The sequence below is a fragment of the Melanotaenia boesemani genome, chromosome 4 (genome assembly GCF_017639745.1).
Source record: "Melanotaenia boesemani isolate fMelBoe1 chromosome 4, fMelBoe1.pri, whole genome shotgun sequence".
Lineage (NCBI taxonomy): Eukaryota > Metazoa > Chordata > Actinopteri > Atheriniformes > Melanotaeniidae > Melanotaenia > Melanotaenia boesemani.
In genome coordinates this window covers 15,076,410-15,097,592 of record NC_055685.1, presented here as the reverse complement: position 1 = coordinate 15,097,592, position 21,183 = coordinate 15,076,410, and the positions used below count along the sequence as shown (strand labels likewise).

The 21,183-nt window shown below is 39.3% G+C and overlaps 2 protein-coding genes across 5 annotated transcripts; one reads left to right on the top strand and one right to left on the bottom strand.

Annotated features, from left to right (window-relative positions):
• Window positions 1–100: 100 nt before the first annotated feature.
• On the top strand, window positions 101–8,875 carry si:dkey-162b23.4 (sodium/hydrogen exchanger 9B2). 4 transcript variants are annotated; one of them, XM_041982682.1, is made up of 13 exons: window positions 101–468; window positions 1,949–2,226; window positions 2,658–2,859; window positions 3,215–3,385; window positions 4,226–4,368; window positions 4,731–4,858; window positions 5,204–5,379; window positions 6,014–6,120; window positions 6,307–6,456; window positions 6,644–6,752; window positions 7,039–7,175; window positions 7,295–7,478; window positions 7,897–8,875. In XM_041982682.1, the coding sequence occupies exons 2-13, from the start codon at window positions 2,080–2,082 to the stop codon at window positions 7,956–7,958; spliced, it is 1,716 nt and encodes a 571-aa protein (XP_041838616.1). In that variant the 5' UTR covers window positions 101–468; window positions 1,949–2,079; the 3' UTR covers window positions 7,959–8,875. The 4 variants fall into 4 exon arrangements, with proteins under 4 accessions (XP_041838616.1, XP_041838613.1, XP_041838615.1 ...); XM_041982679.1 differs by having other exon boundaries at window positions 7,295–7,517; XM_041982681.1 differs by lacking the exon at window positions 101–468 and adding an exon at window positions 477–697 and having other exon boundaries at window positions 7,295–7,517.
• A 226-nt stretch (window positions 8,876–9,101) lies between these two features.
• Window positions 9,102–20,392, bottom strand: cisd2 (CDGSH iron sulfur domain 2). Its single transcript, XM_041982687.1, has 3 exons — window positions 20,212–20,392; window positions 10,548–10,762; window positions 9,102–10,363 (listed from the first exon to the last, which is right to left on the bottom strand). The coding sequence occupies exons 1-3, from the start codon at window positions 20,312–20,314 to the stop codon at window positions 10,274–10,276; spliced, it is 408 nt and encodes a 135-aa protein (XP_041838621.1). The 5' UTR covers window positions 20,315–20,392; the 3' UTR covers window positions 9,102–10,273.
• Between the last annotated feature and the right edge of the window lie 791 nt (window positions 20,393–21,183).

Genomic DNA, 21,183 nt, shown 5'->3' with positions numbered 1-21,183 from the left:
ATGTCCTTTGTTTAAATTAGTTATTTTCTAAAGTAGTCTGTTTGGATTTTAGTGTGCATATGATGAAACATGTCACCATGACCACCTCAGACAGAGTAAGACACATGAAATGGTATGTTTGAATATACATATTAGTTTTTTGTTGAAAAATGTGGATTGGGTGATTATTATTATTTTTTAGATTTCATGTATCCTCATCACTATTATGAGTCATTTTAAAAAGGTAAACGACATGAAATGCAAATATACATAATAATAATAAATAAAAAATACAGTAGCCCCCCTCCCTACCCCCAAGGTCCTCCTAGACCCCTCAATCTCCAAACAAGCACCAGTGCGCACTATTTACTTGCCTGTTCACCACTAATCCGCTTCATTCCCATTTCCCAGCTGGTGTGTGAACCGAAGAAGTACCTGAGAACGCTGCCACTGGCAGTTTACAAACGATGGTAATACTTTCGATATGAGGTGAGGTGTTTTTCTTCTCTAATGTATTTTTGAAGAGACCTTTCTGGTCTGTGAGGGTCTCCGTACATATCTACCTACCTACCGTGATTTTGAATTGGAGGAAATGTTGACACTTGGTAAACGGAAGAACACAGTTAGCCAGTTACAGAGGAGACATCTAATATCGACCACGAGCTACCGTAAAAATATAACATGGTCCAGGAAACTGTGTTTGTTGAACGCTTAATGGGTTAATTACCTTTATTTGTTGTTAAAATGATGAACATGTAACTTAAAACGTAGCTTTCACTACATGTAAATCACAATGTGGGAGAAGAAAAGTACCACGGGATACTGCACTAAGTTAATGCAACCTTGGAAAAAGAGGGACAGTTAAAGGACAGAATAGGTCTTTTAAAACTACTTTTAAGAAAATTAGCAGATGTTAGTGAGGATGTATTGTCCGATAATGGATTAACAGGTATGGGTTATCGGGAGGCGCTGACTGAAAGGCTAGTTTATTAGCATAGCTTTGATTACAGTTGTTTCTAAATACGTGTATGCTACCTTAGTAAGCCTACACAAATAGCAAAGCAACATACCCAACAGTCTTACATCGCATTGGTTAACTGGATGGCTGCCGATGCTAGTTTTGTGGTCATCGACAACTCTAACCTACTTGCATTGGCACACAGTAACCAGTAACTAACTAGAATGTCAGTAACTAGATGTGCCATATGGTCGAGCTGTAAGCATTGATTAGTGTGGTCTGTTCTTAATTGGATTAACAAACGCCTGTTGCCAAAGGCACCCATCAAAACATTGTAGTAGCTTTACTTTGCCATGCACTACTCTGTTATAGCGGGAGCTAAAGCTAGCATATACTTTACACGTATAGTGCCCCATAATGCCCAATTTTTTTTAACTAGATAGGTAGCTGCAACTCGGTTATATTTTATACTAGTTCAAACTAGCTCAACTAGTAGGTGAGTTGAATAGAGGAAAATAAAATAAATAAAAAAAACGTCATTTTGACCAGTAACCATGTCAGTGACTCTTCCAAAAATAAACAATGATGAGTAAGGTAAATCTAAAAATAAATCAGTAACTGTGGCTAAAATATATGGTGAACAATAGTTAATTAGTTAATAAATTAATGGAGTGGAGCAAAAAGTTGGGAAGAGCAGGGACAATTGTAAAGAGTCAAAACACTTAAGTGATGATACACTGCTCAGCACATATTTTCTCTTTGCCAGATCACCAAACTGTCAATAAAATAGAAAAAAAAAATGTTATAGAATTTATTTGAGAGGGGGATTTTTTCTTCTCACAGATATTAACTTAAATTTTAGTTCTTATAGTTAGCATCAAAGCACAGAATGACAGTTGAAATTAGATCTAACATTTCACATTGTCCATTTCAACACCTACACCACTGTTGTCTGTTATTGACTCAGCAGTCATGTATTTAACCTCTGATAAAAATGTCTTGTATGAAAAGGAGCCTGAGGTCAGAGCTCAACGTCCAGAAGCAGAAGTAAAGGGACCACCCATCAATGGCCGATCACACCCCTCGGCTTGATTTACTGTGACAGAGAAACGAGAAGAACAGAAATTCAGTAGTGTACTGCCATGGAGGACTCTGAACAGAAACCCGCTACCTTGGAGCAGAACCCGGCATCTAGTCCAGCACACAGTCCAGTTCCCAGTCCGGTGCCCACTCCAGCACCCAGCCCAATGCTGGACAGAATCACTTTGGCCGCAGCAAACCATGTTGAGGTAATATATTACCACAATAATAATAATTTATTATTTTTACCAAGTTTACTCTGGTTCTTGTGTCTGCAAACAAATTCAGCTTTTTAAAAAAGAAAAGTAGTTTAAACTCCAATCCATTTGTGTGCAAGTGTGGAATCACAAGATTGAAAATGATAAACTTGTACATCTAAATGATTTGTTTTCACATTGTTTCTCAATCTCTTACACCACTCAACACAGTTATAATTATGCCTTGTGTCATACACTACACTCTTACTATGTCAGCATGCTGTGGAAACCACAGTTGTCAGCTTTAAGTCAAGCTCATATATTTTCTCAATCATTCCTCAGTATTTTAGTTAAAATGTTGTCAGGGCATCTTAACAAAAACATTATGTATTGTAGATAAATCACCGACATACTTTTCACCATGTTCTGATTTTCCTTTAAAGCACCTAAATGTGAACCAGATCCATGTTGTGGTACGGCGGTGTTCGACTCCAAATATAACAGAGGAGACCACTTATTTTATACCTCGCAACCCTGTGGTGGATGCTGGCACCAACACGGACCCACCTGTGGTTTGTTGCCCTTTACTTCACAGATTTTGTCCTTGTCCACCAAGAGGTCTTCTTGCTTCTATCATTACCAAAAGTAAGCATGTGAATTTATTGGTCACTGATTTTCTACCAGAGAAATACAGTCGTGTTTAGATGTATAAAGACATGGGTGTGTATGCAGACTCCAAATCGACAGTTTTTGCTGGCATTTAACCAAAATTCATAAAGGCAGGCATTCAGTCAATGCTTAGCTCATAGCATGTGAGTTCATTAAATGATTTGGCTTTAAAGATGTTTAAGAGGTTAAAATTATAGCATATCACTAATACATACCAGAAGTTCTTTTTCCCTCTCAATTTCTATAGTCCCTGTCAAGTCATGCTCACCCAGGATGGTGATGTAGTCCAGGTCTTCATAATTTACCTCGGGGTTTCCTGTTTCCTCTCTAGTCCTGTTGGCTGCTGTGCTCTTTGGGGTGGTTTGGTCCATAACAGAAGAAGAATGTCTTCCAGGAGGAAACCTGTTTGGCATAACAATACTCTTCCTTTGTGCACTCATTGGTGGAAAATTGGTCGTTCTCATCCGACTACCAAAAGTTCCACCATTCCCGCCACTTCTTGGTATGAAAAAAAAAAGTTTTTACTTTTTAAGTTAATGTTGTTTTTTTCTTCCAGACTAGGAGTAGGTGACTGCAGTCCTTGAGAGCCCTAGTCCTGCAGGTTTTAGATGTTTCTCTGCTCTAACACACCCGATTCCAATTAAATGGATCCAAGAGCTTAACAAGTTCTGCTCAGTGACTCATTCATTAGAACCAGGTATGTTAAAACAGGGAAACATCTAAAACTTGCAGGACTGCGGCTCTCGAGAATGGAAGTTGCCTACCCCTGTTCTAGGCATTTGTTTGTTTTATGTATGTGCACAGAGTGGTTCCTTCATCTGTTCAGTCAAAATTAGGCAAACTGAGGGTTTGCTGAATGGATAAAAATACAGTTTCAAACTTTGATAAGTATCCTTAAAAATACTTAAAATAGACAACATGGTCCTTCAGAATTAATTATTATATATTGTTCAGAACATTGAGACAAATGACATGGATAAGAACAGGGTGGATTATGGGTAGATTAAAGTGTAATTTAGTTTAGCTGATGCTATTAGTTTGCTGTGCATCCATCAGCAATGTATCAAATGTATTATAATTTACACATTTTTAGCTGTTTACACCTGAAAAGAATGTTAAGATTAATCAAGTTTAGAAGAAATATAGATTTATAGATTGTTTAAATCTGCATTATTAGTGTTCCCGAGCCACAATTTCCAGCATGCATGCCCTACATTCACAAAACAGATGAGCTTTATTCTGCTGTTCTGTAGCTTCGTGAGAAATAGTCTCAAAGAATAAACAGCACTTGATGATATAAAGGATAATCTTTCCTCTTCCCCACCTCTCTGCTCTGCTGCAGGTATGCTCCTGATGGGTTTCCTGCTGAGGAACATCCCTGTGGTAACAGATGGGGTGTACATTGACTACAGGTGGTCTGCTTCTCTGAGGAACATTGCTTTGGCTGTCATCCTGGCCAGAGCTGGTTTGGGGTTGGATCCCAAGGTGTGATTATATTCTACTAGTGAAGCACTCCACACTGCACTGAATTGTTTAGAGATACGATAATTATGGTGTAAAAAGTACTCACTGATTCAACAAATTCCAGTTAGAGCATCTCAAAAGTGATATATTTAGGTTGCTGGATGTATTTATACTAGTACTATATTTAGTTTCTGTTTATTCTAGCTCAGGTTTAATTGACAACCTGCATAGTTGTAAAGGCAATTTCAGATATCTTGCTTATTACTCAACTCATTGCTCAGCACTGTAAGACTTAAGTGTTTTGTTAATATTTTACATATCATTGCATACAACTGTTGAAATACCGTTAAAAGTGTGAAATCATGTATGTTTTCTTTTGCTAGGCTCTGAGAAAACTCAAATCTGTTTGCATACGTGTGGCAGCTGGGCCCTGCTTAGTAGAGGCCTGCACTGTGGCTCTCATCTCTCACTTCCTCATGGGCTTGCCCTGGGTGTGGGCCTTCATCCTCGGGTAAATATAACACTACTCACACTCTTTCTCACCTTAACTCGCTATTGCACATACTGTCACCAGCTGTAAAGAAACCTGGGAGCCACTGTAACCATCTGATTGACTGTTAGACTTCTTAATGGATTTAAACTGGAGGATTAATTGTGACTTGAGACCAAAGCAATATTGTTATCTATTGCTAGAATTTGGGTTATAACTTTTGGGATTTATTGCAGAACTTTATTTGAAAAGAAATTTTCTTGCAGTGTGTGTCTGAAATGTCAAATTTTACATTTTGATTTGCTTTGTCTGTGAAGGAGTTGGTTTAATAAAGTAAAATAAAAATCCATATCTTCTGCTTTTTAGCTTTGTTTTGAGTGCTGTAAGTCCAGCAGTGGTGGTTCCCTCCATGCTGCTGCTTCAAAAAAATGGATATGGCGTGGAGCAGGGCATCCCCACCTTGCTGATGGCTGCAGGCAGCTTTGATGATATTCTTGCCATCACAGGGTTCACCACATGCTTGGGCATGGCCTTTGCCACAGGTATTATGTGCAGCGACTAAAATGATTCAGTTTCATTCTCTCTGAAATGTAACACCAACTGATCTCCAGGGGAGAAGCAGCAAGTGGGTGAAGACTGAAAGAACTTAGGAAAAAATAAATACCGCTTGTAGTTTGTCAGGAGCTCAGCAGAGGGTGGAATTGTGCAGATTCTGTTGTATAACATCAGCATGCCAGTGTTGCTTTTGTGTAAGTAGTCTAAAAGAATAAACAACAGTAAAATTTCTATGAAAAGGACCTAATCTAGTTTATTTTCCCTTGTTTTTGTCACAACTTGTGTATTTTAAATCCTACCTTTACAGTAATAAAAAAGTGGTAATTTTGAACTTTGTAGTGCTGACTGGCTGTACACAGAACTCTATGAATAATATAAAGTTAACCTTCTTGAATATAAAAAAGGCAGGCAAAATATCTCTGCATAATGCGGCACTACAGTATTCAACACTAGATGGTGAAATAACTACAAATAAGCATCCCTTAAATTTATAATAAAATGAACTGGACTAGTCTCTGGTTGTATTTCTTGGAGGCTTTTTATATTAAACTGCATCATTTACAGACAAATTAACCTAATGAACTTGAAATCTAATGTAGTTGCTGTAACTGATTCTTTCAGGTTCCACTTGGTACAACCTCCTTCGAGGTGTACTGGAGGTCATTGGAGGGATGGTTGCTGGGATTGTCCTCGGCTTCCTGATTCAGTACTTCCCTAGTGTTGACCAGGTTTGCACTGTCACCCATCTTTACCTTGATATAAGCTTGGTGCTTGGAGGTCCTTACACTACTTTTAAACATACTCTGTAAAATAAACTGGGAGAAGTGACCCTTATATGCAGAATATTGTTAACCTGTTAGACTGATTCTTTTTTTTCTATTGAAATAATCTGAAATATAAACTTTTTCTTGTAGAAACATGTAGTGATGAAGCGGTCCTTCTTGGTGTTGGGTCTGTCTGTCTTTGCCGTGTTTGGCAGTGGAGTGGCAGGCCTTCCTGGCTCTGGAGGCCTCTGCACCCTGGTGTTGGCGTTCCTGGCTGGCCTCGGCTGGGGATCAGAAAAGGTGACTATATCTGCAAGCCACGTACTTTTTTTTTTTCCAGCCTCAATTAGCAATGAATCAAATTCAGTGTTTATTTTCAATAAGCTCAGTAGGAAACGCAGCAAGTGTCTCATCAGTGTCTGAGTTATTACACTGCTGTGCTGCTGCATGCCAAATTTGATTAACACTTTCTGTACACTGTGTGAAGGCACGTGTGGAGGAAGTGGTGGGGTGGGCGTGGGACGTGTTTCAGCCACTTCTGTTCGGACTGATAGGGGCTGAGATTCGAGTGTCGGAGTTGGAGGGACACGCAGTTGGTGAGACAACATAAAGCCTTAAAAACTAACAGTGTAATCATTGGAAAAAATGCAAATGTGACAGCATGAATGCATGTAAATATATTTGCGTAGCCAAACATGACATGAGAGACTGCTCTATCCTGTCCTGTAGATAATAAAATCCCTGTCTGTGTCGGCAACTCTTTAATTTACTCTCATGTTACTTTTCCTTGTAGGCTTCTTAGAAAACAGATCCTTGCTATCTTTCTTTAAAAAAAGTGTCCTATGGTGTCCTTGTGTGACTGTTGTCTACATGTCTTTCCAGGTCTGGGTATAGCCTCTCTGCTCATTGCTCTGCTGGTTAGGGTGCTGTTCACCTTTGTGTGTGTGTTGTGTGCTGGGTTTAACTTAAGGGAAAAAGTGTTCATAGCCCTAGCATGGATGCCTAAAGCAACAGTGCAGGTATGTTAGCATTGGAACATTGTTTGCAGTAAACCTATCTGTCTGGAAATGTTTTCAGTTTTCTGCTATCTTTATTTATTTATTTTTTTTTAAACTGTTTTTGTCCTTGTCCTCATCAGGCCGCAATAGGCTCCACAGCTTTAGACATGGCCAGAACAAAGGATGACAAGCTGCTACAGAAGTACGGCATGGACGTGCTGACTGTGGCTGTGCTCGCCATTCTCCTCACAGCACCCGTAGGAGCTCTTATTATAGGGCTCTCTGGGCCTCACATGCTCCAGAGACCGAAGAACTCAGTCTGTGGTGAGCGAGTCAAACCCAATTTATCAGCATTTTTCTTGGGTAGGTAAAGTCCGGCACTCAATCACTCAACTCAGCTCAGCAACCCTGCGTAACCTTGCTCGTAGTTGTGTTCCAGTGGTGAATATCCTTCCCTCGAGATGCTTTATCTACAGTACCTTTGTGATAGCTTTGCTAATAAAAGCAAGAATTTAAGTAGCTCTCGATCACTTGTGTTTACCTTTTCATTTGTGTCCACACAACTCACTGAACACTCGACAATTTCAAAATGACAACTCATGGCTGTAACCTAATGCTGAGCATTTGTTTTAGTTGTCTTATTACTAAAAAAAAATAAATAAATAAATAAATAAAAAATCTGTACAGTATCAGTTTTTCTTGACTCTTTATCATTTCTCTGTCACCTCTTCGTCTTCTATAGGGACTGCAGCAGGAAGTGAAGATGACAATGAAAGTCCAGTCACCTATGAGAGTACACTTTGACATTCAAATCCCTTGAAAGAGGACATTACATAAGACTTCTCACACCTCCGATGCTGAGCTGCTCTCTAGCCACCAAGGGTCTTTCCGATGGTCAGCGCCTGCTGTTTGAATCAGCCAGTATTTATAGCCTCTGGTGGTTTCCAGTCCCTACGTTCCGAACAAACGACCCATGTCCCACTATCTGCACTGTCATGCTGTATGAACGCTGTACAAGAGGCAGTAATGTGTTTAGCTCTAAATGAACATTTAATCAGCTATATGGTATTAGCATAAGGCAAATGGTTTACATTTTGTAAGGATGGACATAATCATATGTAATCTAGTGTTTGCCCATTTTTTATGACTAGAATTATTTGAACAATTTAAAAATTGTCAAGTTGAAACGTAACACTTATTTTATATTTATATATTTGTGTATAGCCCACCAAATCACGTTTTTGTGGGTTATGTGATGAAATGTTAATAGCAGCAGTAATTTGTTTTAATTAGATGACTCAGTTATGTTTTTCAGTGTTCTGCAGTCTTTATTTTAATGCTGTTGTGTTTTATTCACAAACGTGCTAGCCATGTGTGAGGGTAATAAGAATAGTTTGAATGTTTTATTAAGACTCAGGAGAGGTTAGTAATGCACTTTTCTTTTGTCTACAATGCTGCTGTAATATCTTCACTATCATCTACATGCACTGTGGTTTTCAGTGTCTGCTAAAGCCACATTTTTATAAAGAAATATAGTTTTCATAATTACATTTTTTACTGCAAAGTTAACAGTTTAACTTTGTTATTGTTTTCATTTATTTGAATTTTTATGACAGAAGCTGGAAGTTTGTGTATTAGACTATTTATGGAAAAAATGACAGTATCTTTTTATTTTCTTTTTTTTAAACCAAAGAATAAATAATGAATGTTTTTTATAGTCAATATTTACTGTTTGAAAAATGCTTTAAAACAGTTGTTTGTTAGCTCACGTCATGGTCAAGGAGCACCATCCAAAGCGGCATAACATAGAATTTTGATGACAGAAATAGTTGATTTTATTCTTTTTCCAGCACAGAAAATCCACTATACCATCTCTGTTTGGATCCGTTTTCATTAGACTGAAATGACTCAGACATTGGATAGATTGGAATGAACAGTCATGTCTACTTAAACTGAAAAAAATTCTTTGTTTTTCTTTAGCAGCATCACTGATTCAAATGTTAGCAAGAAAACATGCAAAGCCAGGTTGGTAAACAGCTGTAAAACCAAATGAAACTGGTCTTGGTTTTGTTCCCCTTAATAATGCAAGTCTCATGATGAAACTGATAAACAGAGGATAATGCACTTAGTAACAGTGTAATGAATTTAAACTTATTTAGACTCAGTCACATGAAGAGTTCTCCAAGCAAACAGCAAAAGAAACTAAAATCCTGTTAAAACTTTGAGTTAAACATGACCACTTTTTTTTTTCCTTTTCCCTTTTTAATTTAGCACAATTCATCCATAATCTAACAAAGATTCACCAACAGCTATTCATAAACATGGTCCTGAAAATATAGGTTTGACAATATAACCTAACTTATGAATTATTATGGATTAATCATAATGGAAATTCTCCAGCAAGAAGTCGGCTATATACAGTGATTCCTTAGGCAGCTCGTCTCATACTCCAATAGATTTGAAGGTAAAACTGGAGAAAGGATATTACTCAATAAGGCAGTGGTTTGAAATGCTTTAAGGCAAGAAAAGTAAAAAGACACAACTTAAACATTTAAATGTCTTTAACCAAAAAAGATGGACAAAATAAGTTGCCTCCCATACATACAATAACTTAGAAGAGAATATCTCACATCTTTAAAGAATGGGCATGGTAAAAATTGGCACACGTACTGCTTAAAGCAAGTGGGGGGAAAAGGCACATAAAACAGTAAGCTGTTTAATAAAGAATAGTCCAAAATAAAGATATATAGCACAAAATGTAAGAATTAGGTTGGACCACTAAATTGGAAATTTAATTCAAACTGCCATTTTACTGAAAAGACAACACGATGACTACAGAGGTCATCACAAAGTTGTCCGCTAAAGGTGGTCCCAGTCATTTTAATGGAGTCCAAAAAGACAGACACATGGACAAAATCCATTTTTAGTGATACAAAAAGGCTGTTTTGTGAACAATCTAATAAGTGATGAACAATACATAAAAAAAACAAAGACCTATATAACTTGCAAAATACAATGAAATAACTCGTCAGATTGTATTATTATTTAGAAAAAACATATATGACACAGAGACAAACAAAGTACAGACAAGTTAGACATAAACCCCCATCAGTGGTCATTTATAGTATCTTCTTCTTAAGTATGAGCGGTCCCACGTTGTCTCCAGTTAGTTCATTGTGCTTTAAGTGTGACTTGTCACAAACAGGAAACTAAAAAAGGAAACAGCTAAATGTTAACTGATTAGGAAGACGCAGAACCCCAAGATTTTGAAAAAAGTTGCTGCTTACATTATTTTAAGTGATAAGAATAAGTAACTAAAGCACAGCAACTCATTAATTGTCACATTAGATAAGCACATTTCACACAAAGCTGCATGTTGGAAATTGAACTTACAGTTTTGGAGCGCCAGCAGCGACAGTAACACACATTAGTGCAGTTCAGGTCCTCGATGTCTATCTCATTGACCACTTTAGGGTTCTCCTTCTGGATCTTCAGGTTGATCAGGCTGTCTTTCTGCTTTTTCTTCTTAGGCAGAAATGGACGAATGGTCAGATAGCCCAGCAAAGCCAGGATACCAAGCAAAGGCAGCAACCTGAGCCAATCAGACACTACAGACGAGAGATATGAAAAACACATTAGCAAAAAACACAAGACCACACGCATACTGTGTATTCATTATGAAGCTGTAAACATCCGTTACCATTTGCTTTGTACATGAAAAGTGTATGTGCAAAATATTAATATATTACTACTTTTTTAAGTAAAAAAACAAAACATTCTTACCAGGTCGACACAATCCAACATGAAAGGTTTTAAAATACTGCTGTATCTTGTGATATAACACTCATCCCAGCAATAACCCCTGATATACATGATCACTTTGTGCAATAATGAAACAAGACTTCTAAAATATTTAGTCTAGTTTATATTCTACTGCACATCCAGTCTGATGGTAAAGGAAATCACTGCATCTGCTGGACCAGCCATTCAGGACGGGTTCACATCTAGTCTGCATTTCACTTCTGCTGCATTATTACAGAGTATCATCTCACACCAGCAGGCAGCAGCTACCATGGGGAATGCCACTGTGAGACCTGGAAAGTGTTTTGGGAAAATCCATTGTACATGCCTCCCAGTACAAGTGTGTGTTTTTGGTTTTGTTATTTTATTGACACATCAGCTACTGTGTGTTGAAAAACTGGGAATCTGTTAAGATTCATCAGATGTAATCCATCCCTACTGTGGCCCCGTAGAGGTCGCTCTGCTCTCTTTTAGAGTTGGGATTGAAGCATACTTGGGTGTGTTGGTATTAGAGTTTAACACAGATGTACCTGTTTGCTTTATTCAAAGTACTGCAGCTGTAGCTCCCTCTGATGAGTAAATGGTGACCCAGTGGGAATGTATGTAAATTAAATGAAAGCGATTTCCAGTAGAGCGATAAATTGTGTCTGGAGTTAATTTTTGAGTTGATGAATTGGGGTTGATACAGTTAAGTTCATAGTCAAGTCATAAAATTGTCCCTTTTAACAAAGCTGCAGAGATATGAATATCTAGTGCACATAGTGCTTTATAGCGTTGTTGATGAACTGGTTTAACTGTGCAACCATCTACTGGTTAACTGGTGAGAATACCTGCATTTTTCTGTCACATATGACAAGAAACATGATATTTCAGTTTCAAACTGATTGACATTTTCATTTATGAATCTTATTGACAGACAGATCTAACTCTGGGCTGCAGACGGGCCTGTGGTAACTGGTAATCACTTGAACACAAATATTTGCAAATTTGTTACTGTCATTATTTGACATAATCACTTCCAATCATTTCAATTCACTTGTATTTTAACAGCTGGATAAAATTAACAAATGCCATCTTTCCAGTCACTATTTCCACCACAACATTCCTATTCTTTGGTTTAATGGTTCCTGTTGTTCAATGCACTTACCCTCAAACATTAACATTTTTCATAGTGTATGTTGTTATAATCATCTACTTGATACACCATGGTGTCACATCCAGCAGCCTGTCTTGTGTTCCTGTCTGCTCTGGAAACCCAGTTATGATGGAGGACCAGGATGGTCTTTGAAATAGCAATATAGCAAAAAAAAAAAAAAAAAAAAAAAAAAAAAAAAAAGAAATATATATATATATATATATATATATATATACACACACACATATTTGAAACCCACAATCAATACTCACTGCCAAACAACTAGTAGCTCAATGTTCCAACATCCACAGACGGCAACTGCTATCACAGCTTGAGATTGACGAGATACAACACAAATGCTACAGCGAGGGGGAGCCAGGAGGCCAGGTCAGGGGGGAGTTAACAACAACTCCCCATCCAGAAATTGGGTACGAAGCCCCAATAACACAATCACGCTGCACAAGGCAGCGACTGACCTAAGAGATAAGATCATGGCAAAAATGAACATCTGGCAACCCCGACGCCAATTACAGAGGCTGAGTATAGCACCATCAGAAAGTCTCCTGGAAGATGTGAATGCAGCTTTGAGAAAGATTCCTACAATGACCATCACTGAAACCAATGAGCTGATCTACACCTCAGCAGCAGTGATCCTTGAGGTGCTTGGCTATCAACCAAAGAGCAACCATAAAGATACATAACCACCATGGAAGAGGAGGTTGGAGGCTAAAATCAAGGCAGCTCGGAGAGAAGTGAGCCAACTATTAGAGCTCCAGAAAGGTGCAATGAAAAAACAGGTAACCAGGAGGTACAGCCCATACCTGAAGCACTAGAAACTGCCAACAATGACTCCAAGCCTTGGCCACCCGCCTAAAGAGGTACACAAGAGAAATTGAAGCAAGGCGAATAAACCGGCTGTTCTCAACTCAACCAGCTAAAGTGTACTCTCAGTGGCAGGGAAATAACAACAGGGCAGACCCGCCAAGGCTGGAGACTGAACAATACTGGAAAAGCATATGGGAGAAGGAGGCATCACACAACAGCGGTGCACAGTGGCTGATGGATCTAAGAGCAGACCACAGCAACCTCCCTGAACAAGAACCAGTAACCATCACAGCTGCAGACATTCAACAAAGAGTCTCAGGTATGAAAAACTGGACAGCACCAGGGCCTGACATGGTTCACACCTACTGGCTGAAGAAGCTAACAGCACTCCAAGAGTGCCTGGCAGCACAAATGACCCACCTACTAAAGGATGGGACCCACCCTGAATGGCTAACTTAAGGTCGGACAATCCTGATCCAGAAGGATCCCCTGAAGGGAACAGTTCCATCCAACTATCGGCCAATAACCTGTCTCCCCACCACATGGAAGCTCATGTCAGGCATCATAGCTGCTAAGCTAAGTGGGCACATGGATCAATACATGAGCACAGCACAGAAGGGCATTGGTAAAAATACCAGAGGAGCAAAACACCAGCTGCTGGTAGATAGAACAGTCGCTCGGGACTGCAGAACCAGGAATACCAATCTGTGCACTGCCTGGATTGATTACAAGAAAGCTTATGACTCAATGCCACACACATGGATCATGGAATGCTTGGAGATGTATAACATCAATAGGACTCTAAGAGCCTTCATTGCAAACTCAATGCGGCAGTAGATGACCACCCTTGAGGCCAACTACAAGCCAATTTCACAAGTGTCCATCAAATGTGGCATATGCCAAGGAGATGCCCTGTCCCCTGTGCTGTTCTGCATAGGTCTGAACCCCCTCAGCCAAATAATCACCAAGACTGGCTATGGATACCAACTCAGGAATGGGTCCACCATCAGTCACCTCCTCTACATGGATGACATCAAGCTGTACGCCAAGAGCGAGCGAGACATTGACTCACTGATCCACACAACCAGGATCTACAGCGATGACATCAGAATGTCATTTGGACTTGAGAAGTGTGGGCAGATGGTGACAAAGAGAGAGAAGGTAGTCTATACAGAAGCCGGTCATCAGATACCCTGCGGGAATAATAAGCTGGCCAAAGGAAGAGATTCAGATCACAGATGTGAAAACACGAAAGCTCCTGACCATGCATGGAGGGTTCCACCCCAAATCCAGCACCCTGAGACTGTACACTAAGAGCAAGGCAGGAGGCAGAGGACTAGTGAGTGTCAGAACCACTATCCAGGATGAAACATCCAACATCCTGGAATACATCAGGAAGATGGCCTCGGCGGACAAAGTGCTCAGTCTCAGGCAGTGGAAAACAGATCATGTGGTGATGGAGGAACCATCATGGGGGGAAAAGCCCCTCCACTGGATGTACCACCGACACATAACTGAAGTGGCTGATATTGAGAAATCCTACCAATGGCTAGAAAGGGCTGGACTGAAAGACAGCACAGAGGCACTGATCATAGCTGCACAGGAGCAGGCCTTGAGCACCAGAGCAATAGAAGCCCAGATCTACCATACAAGACAAGACCCCAGGTGTAGACTGTGCAAAGAGGCTCCTGAGACAATCCAGCTCATAACTGCAGGGTGTAAGATGCTGGCAGGGAAAGCTTACAAGGAGTGGCTGGTATATTGTACAGGAACATCTGTGCAGAGTACAGACTGGAAGCCCCGAGGTCAAGGTGAGAAACACCTCCGAAGGTGGTTGAGAATAACCGAGCTATGATCCTGTGGGTCTTCCAGATCCAGACCGACAAAATGGTAATGGCAAACCAGCCGGACATTGTGGTGATGGACAAACAGCAGAGGAAAGCAATACCAAGCGATTTCAACATCAGGAAAAAGGAACATGAGAAACTGGAGAAATACCAAGACCTGAAAGAAGAACTGGAGAAGGCCTGGAAAGTGAAGGCAACAGTGGTGCCCGTGGTCATCGGAACACTCGGGGCAGTAACCCCCAAACTGGAAGAGTGACTACAGCAGATCCCAGGACAAACCTCAGACATCTCGGTCCAGAAGAGTGCAGTCTTAGGAACAGCAAAGATACTGCGCAGAACCCTCAAGCTCCCAGGCCTCTGGTAGAGGACCCAAGCTTGGATGGATGAGACCGCCCACGGAGGGCGAGGGGACAATTTATTTTATATATATATATATACACTGCTCACAAAAATTAAAGGAGCACTTTAAAGAAACACATTAGATACATCAGATCTCAATATGAAGTTGGATATCTATACAAATAACGACAGGGCAATGTCTTAGGAACAAAAGGATGCCAAGTCTTTTAATGGAAATAAAAGTTTTCAGCCTACAGAGGGCTCAATTGTGTAGACACCCTAAAATCAGAGTGAAATGAAGATGTGGCAGGCTAGTCCATTTTTTCAAAAACTTAATTTCTGCAACTCAAAATGCTTTTCAGTATCTTGTGTGGCCCCCACGAGCTTTTATGCATGCTTGACAACGTCGCGGCATGCTCCTAATGAGACGACGGATGGTGTCTTGTGGCATTTCCTCCCAGATCTGTGTGAGGGCATCCCTGAGCTGTTGTACAGTCTGAGGAGCAACTTGGCGGCGCCTAATGGATCGAAACATAATGTCCCACACATGTTCTATTGGGTTTAAGTCAGGGGATCGTGAAGGCCATTCAATTGTTTCCATTCCTTCATCCTCCAGGTACTGCCTGCATACTCTTGCCACATGAGGCCGGGCATTGTCGTGCATTAGGAGGAAACCAGGACCTACTGCACCAGCGTAGGGTCTGACAATGGGTTGAAGGATTTCATCTCGATACCTTATGGCAGTCAGAGAACCATTTCCTAGGCAGTAGAGATCTGTGCGTCCCTCCATGGATATGCCTCCCCAGACTATCACTGACCCACCACCAAACCTGTCATGTTGAACGACGTTGCAGGCAGCATAACGTTCTCCTTGTCTTCTCCAGACTCTTTCACGTCTATCACAGGTGCTCAGGGTGAACCTGCTCTCATCTGTGAAAAGTACAGGGCGCCAGTGGCGGACTTGCCAATTCTGGTGTTCTTCAGCAAATGCCAGTCGAGCTCCACAGTGCTGGGCAGTGAGCATAGGGCCCACTACAGGACGTCGGGCCCTCAGGCCACCTTCATGAAGTCTGTTCCTGATTGTTTGGGTAGAGACATTCACACCAGTGGCCCTCTGGAGGTCATTCTGTAGGGCACGAGCAGTGCTCAGCCTGTTCCGCCTTGCACAAAGGAGCAGGTATCGGTCTTGCTGATGGCTTGAGGACCTTCTACGGCCCTGTCCAGCTCTCCGAGAATAACCACCAGTCTCCTGAAATCTCCTCCATGTTCTGGAGATTGTGCTGGGAGACACATTAAACCTTCTTGCTGCAGCACGTGTGGATGTGCCATCCTGGAGAAGTTGGACAACCTGTGCAACTTCTGTAGGGTTAAGGAATCGCCTCATACTGCCAGTAGAGATGATTACTCAAGCCAAAACCAGCACGAGTGAAAAATCAGCCAAAAAAGATCAAGAGGGAGAAACTTGAAATGACCTCCACATGTAAAACCAGTCCTGTTTTGAGGGTTTTCTGATTGTTGCCACTGTGGTGCACCTGTTGTTAATTCCATGAACACCAATACAGCTGAAAGTGATTAACGATGCCCTCAGCTGCTTAACCAACCAGAAAATTACCAGACAGGTTTAACTGATTTCATGCCAGGCCCAATCAAAAAAGTGTTCCTTTAATTTTTGTGAGCAGTGTATATACATATATATATATAGAGAGAGAGAGAGAGAGAGAGAGATTTTTTCCACTCCTTCTGATTCCATTTACATTCCATCAAGGCATGATAGACTCAGGTTGACTATAATGTGCATACTCCTCTTTATTCTTATCGTGTAAGGTGTTTTGGTAAGACCTGTACCCTATTCTAGGATAGGTAATTATTACTTCTCCTTCTTTGTTACCCATTCTTCTTCTAGCATCCATATGGATCATGTCCCAGCCCACTTTTTTTTTTTTTTTTGGCTCTTTGGTTACTTCATGACTGTTTTAAATTCTGCTTTACTTTGTGAAATCTGAGAAGAGTCAACGGTTTGTGAGGTTAGTGATTTTTGTGCTCTGATATCCACATCATCATTGACTCACCACACCAGTATGAGCAGGGACACAAGTAATATACTTCGATTGTCATATCTGTCTGATTTTCACTGTGAAATATGGCAAACAAGCTCCACTGTAGATTGATACACGATCTTTTGTATTATTAAGTGCAATATATGCTATAAAAAATTTATAGAATAAACGTCCAGTTTCAAAATCCTAATATTCCTTTAGGTTTACTAAGTATGTGAGCAAGAGTTTAAATCTCCTACTTACCATTTCTTCCAGTAAAGCTGTCAACTGAAAATGTTCTGCAAGCCCTGCTACATATATTCACCGCTTGTGCTTTTTCTACTTATAGATTTTTGAGGTTAATTCTGCAGCTGACATGTTGGTTTCACTTCAGTAATCCAATGTTGTTCTCATAAGAGCCAACTAAAAGCTCAGCAATGATCGGCTCACCAGTCCCAACCTGACAAACAAAACATAATTCATCTTCTTATATTTAGCTTTCATTTTATATACATGTTGCCTCTACGTTCATTTATTAAAATTAACCCCAAGAAACTAAACTATTCTAACTTGGAATGTTTGATTATATACTACAAAAATAAACTGATTTATGCATAATAGAAAAACAAAGCAGAGATATTTTGATTGATAACTTTAGACTTTATTTATTTGGCTATTGCTCTTCAGTCTGAATTGCTGTTTGTATTTGCATCTGTTTATATTTAACTCAGAGGGTCCCATTATCTGCATATAGGAATCTCCCTGCATATTGTTCCTCCTTCTCAAAAGTATAAATGATGATTATATTAAATAGCAAGGGGGAGCATACACAACCCTGTGGTGTGCCACTTTCTTCTGGATGCTAGAATATGTGTTCCATATTCTTATATCTATTGTTTTTTCATAGAAGAAACTGAAAATTAAATTAAATTAATCTGAACTCCTACATCTAAATTGACTTGATGAGAAGGTTTTCTTCTCAGAACATATCAATAGTTGTAACTATTTGTTTATTTGTTTGTGCTTTCCTGATCTCTGACTCCAGATAAACCAGAACACATGCTGTTTATTCCCTTTCTGATTCCATTGGTTTCCTAATTGAAATGTTAGTGCTATTTGGTCTTTAGATTGATGTGTCTGACAGGTTTGATTGATTGTTTCCACACAGTTGGCATTTTTCCAGTTTTCATTATTGTATTAAATCATTTTTCAAAACAACTGCAAATGAACTATAATTCACGTGTTTGTTATATAACAAACTCCATCTGTTTCTGAGGAAGTTTGCTGTGCAAACTTTGTGATGGCTGTCTTTTAACTTCATGGTAAATCCAAGATGTCTCCTGATGTAGTTCTTTCCATTGTAACATTTGGGATCAATTCAAGTGCACCATTCCTACAGTGATGAGCTGAAACTTATAAATTTTCAGAGTTGTGAGTCTTTACAAACACTTGTACTAAAAGTTCAGCCATGTCAGTTTTACTAATAACCACATAATTTGTTATGTAACACTACAATGTCATACTTTATGACATTCATTCATCTGTTCATTCTCCATGTTTCACCATAAACAACTGTTCACCTTTCTCTAAGCAACTGCAATAGTTTCTACAATATTCTTGTTTCGCCCTTCTTACAGTTGACTTCCGTCTCTTGCATCTCTAGTTAATGGTACTGAGATAATGATTATTGCCAAATGTTTTGCTAAATACTCCCTATGTTGAAACACCTGCTATATCAAATGAAGTCAAAGTCGGATCACATTTACTTTCTGTTTTATGTACTGTTATATCTTGTATCTTTCCATTATTATTACATACAAAACCCTTCTCATTAATAAACTCCCCCATGCTAATTCCATTTGTTCTGTATGTTAACTCTTCCATAGCACACATGCATTAAAGCTCCAACACCATATGACTTTAACCTTTACCTATCATCTAGTAATATTAAGTATATACTGATTTCTAGCCTATAATTTTACCTCATATAAATTAGCACAAATGATAATAATCAGTGATTCCCAGCTTCTTCTTTCCAGTCCAAAACCTGACTGTTATTGATCTGTGAACTTTCCCCAGATCTATCTTTTTATACCTCACCTCACTGTGCACAAATATCACCACACCTCTACTGTCTCCATCCTTTCTCTCATTCCTGACAGCAGTATAACCACACATTACCCACTCTGGTTTCAGTCATGTTTATCTGCATACATATCATGAGATTTATCTTACAAATTAAAAATAAGAATAAGTTAAGTATGGATAAGTTAACAAAAAGTGATGAAGAACTGTGTTTTTTAATTGCCTTATATTAGTAATAGGATTCACTGTAGTGCCATATTGTTGAAATTCTTGCTGAAACTTTGTTTTTAGTAAGTCCTTTTTCCCTCCTGCTACTTGACTGCATAACGCCTAACTCACGTCCTGGTTGATCAATTCCCTCTGTCCATTCTGTCCGTTGTCAAACCTGCTCTCATCTGTCCAATCACTGTCACCTATCATCACTTGAACCTGTCCTGTCTGTCCCAACCACCAGTCTGTTCACACCACATTATTTGTTCTCTTTTTATTCACTGTTTGAGCAATTGAACTGGGCATGAACAGGACTCATTGTGAATTATGAGGATCATCCTTTGGTAAGGCTTTGCATAATGTTTATAACCTTTAGTCTGGCACAGTACTGACATCCATGTGCAACACTTTATAGTATGGCACTATATGTTGTGCTGCATGACATTCCCAGTGGCTGGCTTTTAACAATTTATCACTTCAGACTGCAGTTCTTGACATTCAGGTTAATTTAAAAACCGTTTCCAAAAGCGACTGATGGGGGATGTTGACTTTAACCAGACTACTTTAAGGTCATTAGTAATTTGTTGATAGTGAGGAAGAAAATAAAACGATGATATTTTTGTATCCGGAAATGAGTACAAAAGGTGGGCTTTCTAAGTCGGGATGACAATTAGGTTCTCATTTGCATGCTAGCTGACTTAAGAGCTCTGTGCTAAATTTAAAATGTGTCATCTTCACAGGACAGTCAGAAGTAAAATAAAGCTGTTGTTATTAATTACCGGTTAACCTTGCAAATCCGCCGATCGTCTCTGGAAGCGGAAGCTTCTTGAGGTACGCTGGAAGCTGGAGTTTTATTATCCTTGAAATAGTTTCGAAAACCATCTTGAATTGCTCAGAAGGATAGGGTTTTCTGTTTGACTTGGATAGTTCCTGGGGTTCGTTTATGTCACTGCGTTCATTTCTGAGCGTAGCTTGGCGCCGGTACGTAAACCTCTTTGGTGAAACGTGAAAACTTAACCAAGCAGTGCGTAGATGGTTCCGTGAATCTACGTAAGAACAACGCGTGACTGTAGCTTGTGACCAATCAGCGTCGGAGGAGTTGGTGGTTTCTCATTGGATGACTCGAATAGTAAAAAAAAAAAAGAAAAAAGAAGAGTGGTCGGTGTCTGGAGTTCCTTATTATTATGAACAGCGTCTTTAAATACGCAAATACTGTTTTGAAAGAAACGTCTTAATGACGTGCCTCTCGGAAACAAAAACATGATTTAATCAAGTGTTGCATTATTTAGGGGGCCCCTTTTACAGTGAAGGGATGTACATACTTTTCCTCAAGTAATGCAAAACTACTTGGGAGTGGTTTTAACCCGTAAATATAAAACCACAATATGTTTTATTGTCTGCAGAGCATTACACACATATGATTATTGCAATGCAAATATTCCGAATATATTATTTATTATTTATTATTTATATATTATTTATTTAAACATTATTTAAACATAAACACTTTAGGTTGGTGTGTCCCAACCTAAAGTGTTTTTCTTTATAACATTCTTTGAAATTAATTATGTACACCAAGCTTAAGTTTCACATTTTAAGTTAAGTTTAGAAATATAAAGGGAACTTTTAGCAAAATCGTCTTGCTAATTACAAAAAAAAAGGGGGGGGGGGGTAAACTCAATTTGTTAAATTAAATTTGACAGGAACAAGATCAGAAATTGGTAAGTTTTAATTTTAGTTTTTTAAATACC

Bases quoted from the DNA above. Each gene is read 5' to 3' on its own strand.
- si:dkey-162b23.4 (XM_041982679.1), top strand. From the start codon at position 2,080: ATGGAGGACTCTGAACAGAAACCCGCTACCTTGGAGCAGAACCCGGCA. The intron at 4,859-5,203 runs GTAAATATAACA...TCTGCTTTTTAG, and splicing joins GTGTGGGCCTTCATCCTCGG to CTTTGTTTTGAGTGCTGTAA. The intron at 7,176-7,294 runs GTATGTTAGCAT...TGTCCTCATCAG, and splicing joins TGCCTAAAGCAACAGTGCAG to GCCGCAATAGGCTCCACAGC.
- cisd2 (XM_041982687.1), bottom strand. From the start codon at position 20,314: ATGGTTTTCGAAACTATTTCAAGGATAATAAAACTCCAGCTTCCAGCG. The intron at 10,763-20,211 runs GTAATTAATAAC...TCTCGTCTGTAG, and splicing joins CGGATTTGCAAGGTTAACCG to TGTCTGATTGGCTCAGGTTG. The intron at 10,364-10,547 runs GTAAGTTCAATT...TTCCTTTTTTAG, and splicing joins GCTGCTGGCGCTCCAAAACT to TTTCCTGTTTGTGACAAGTC.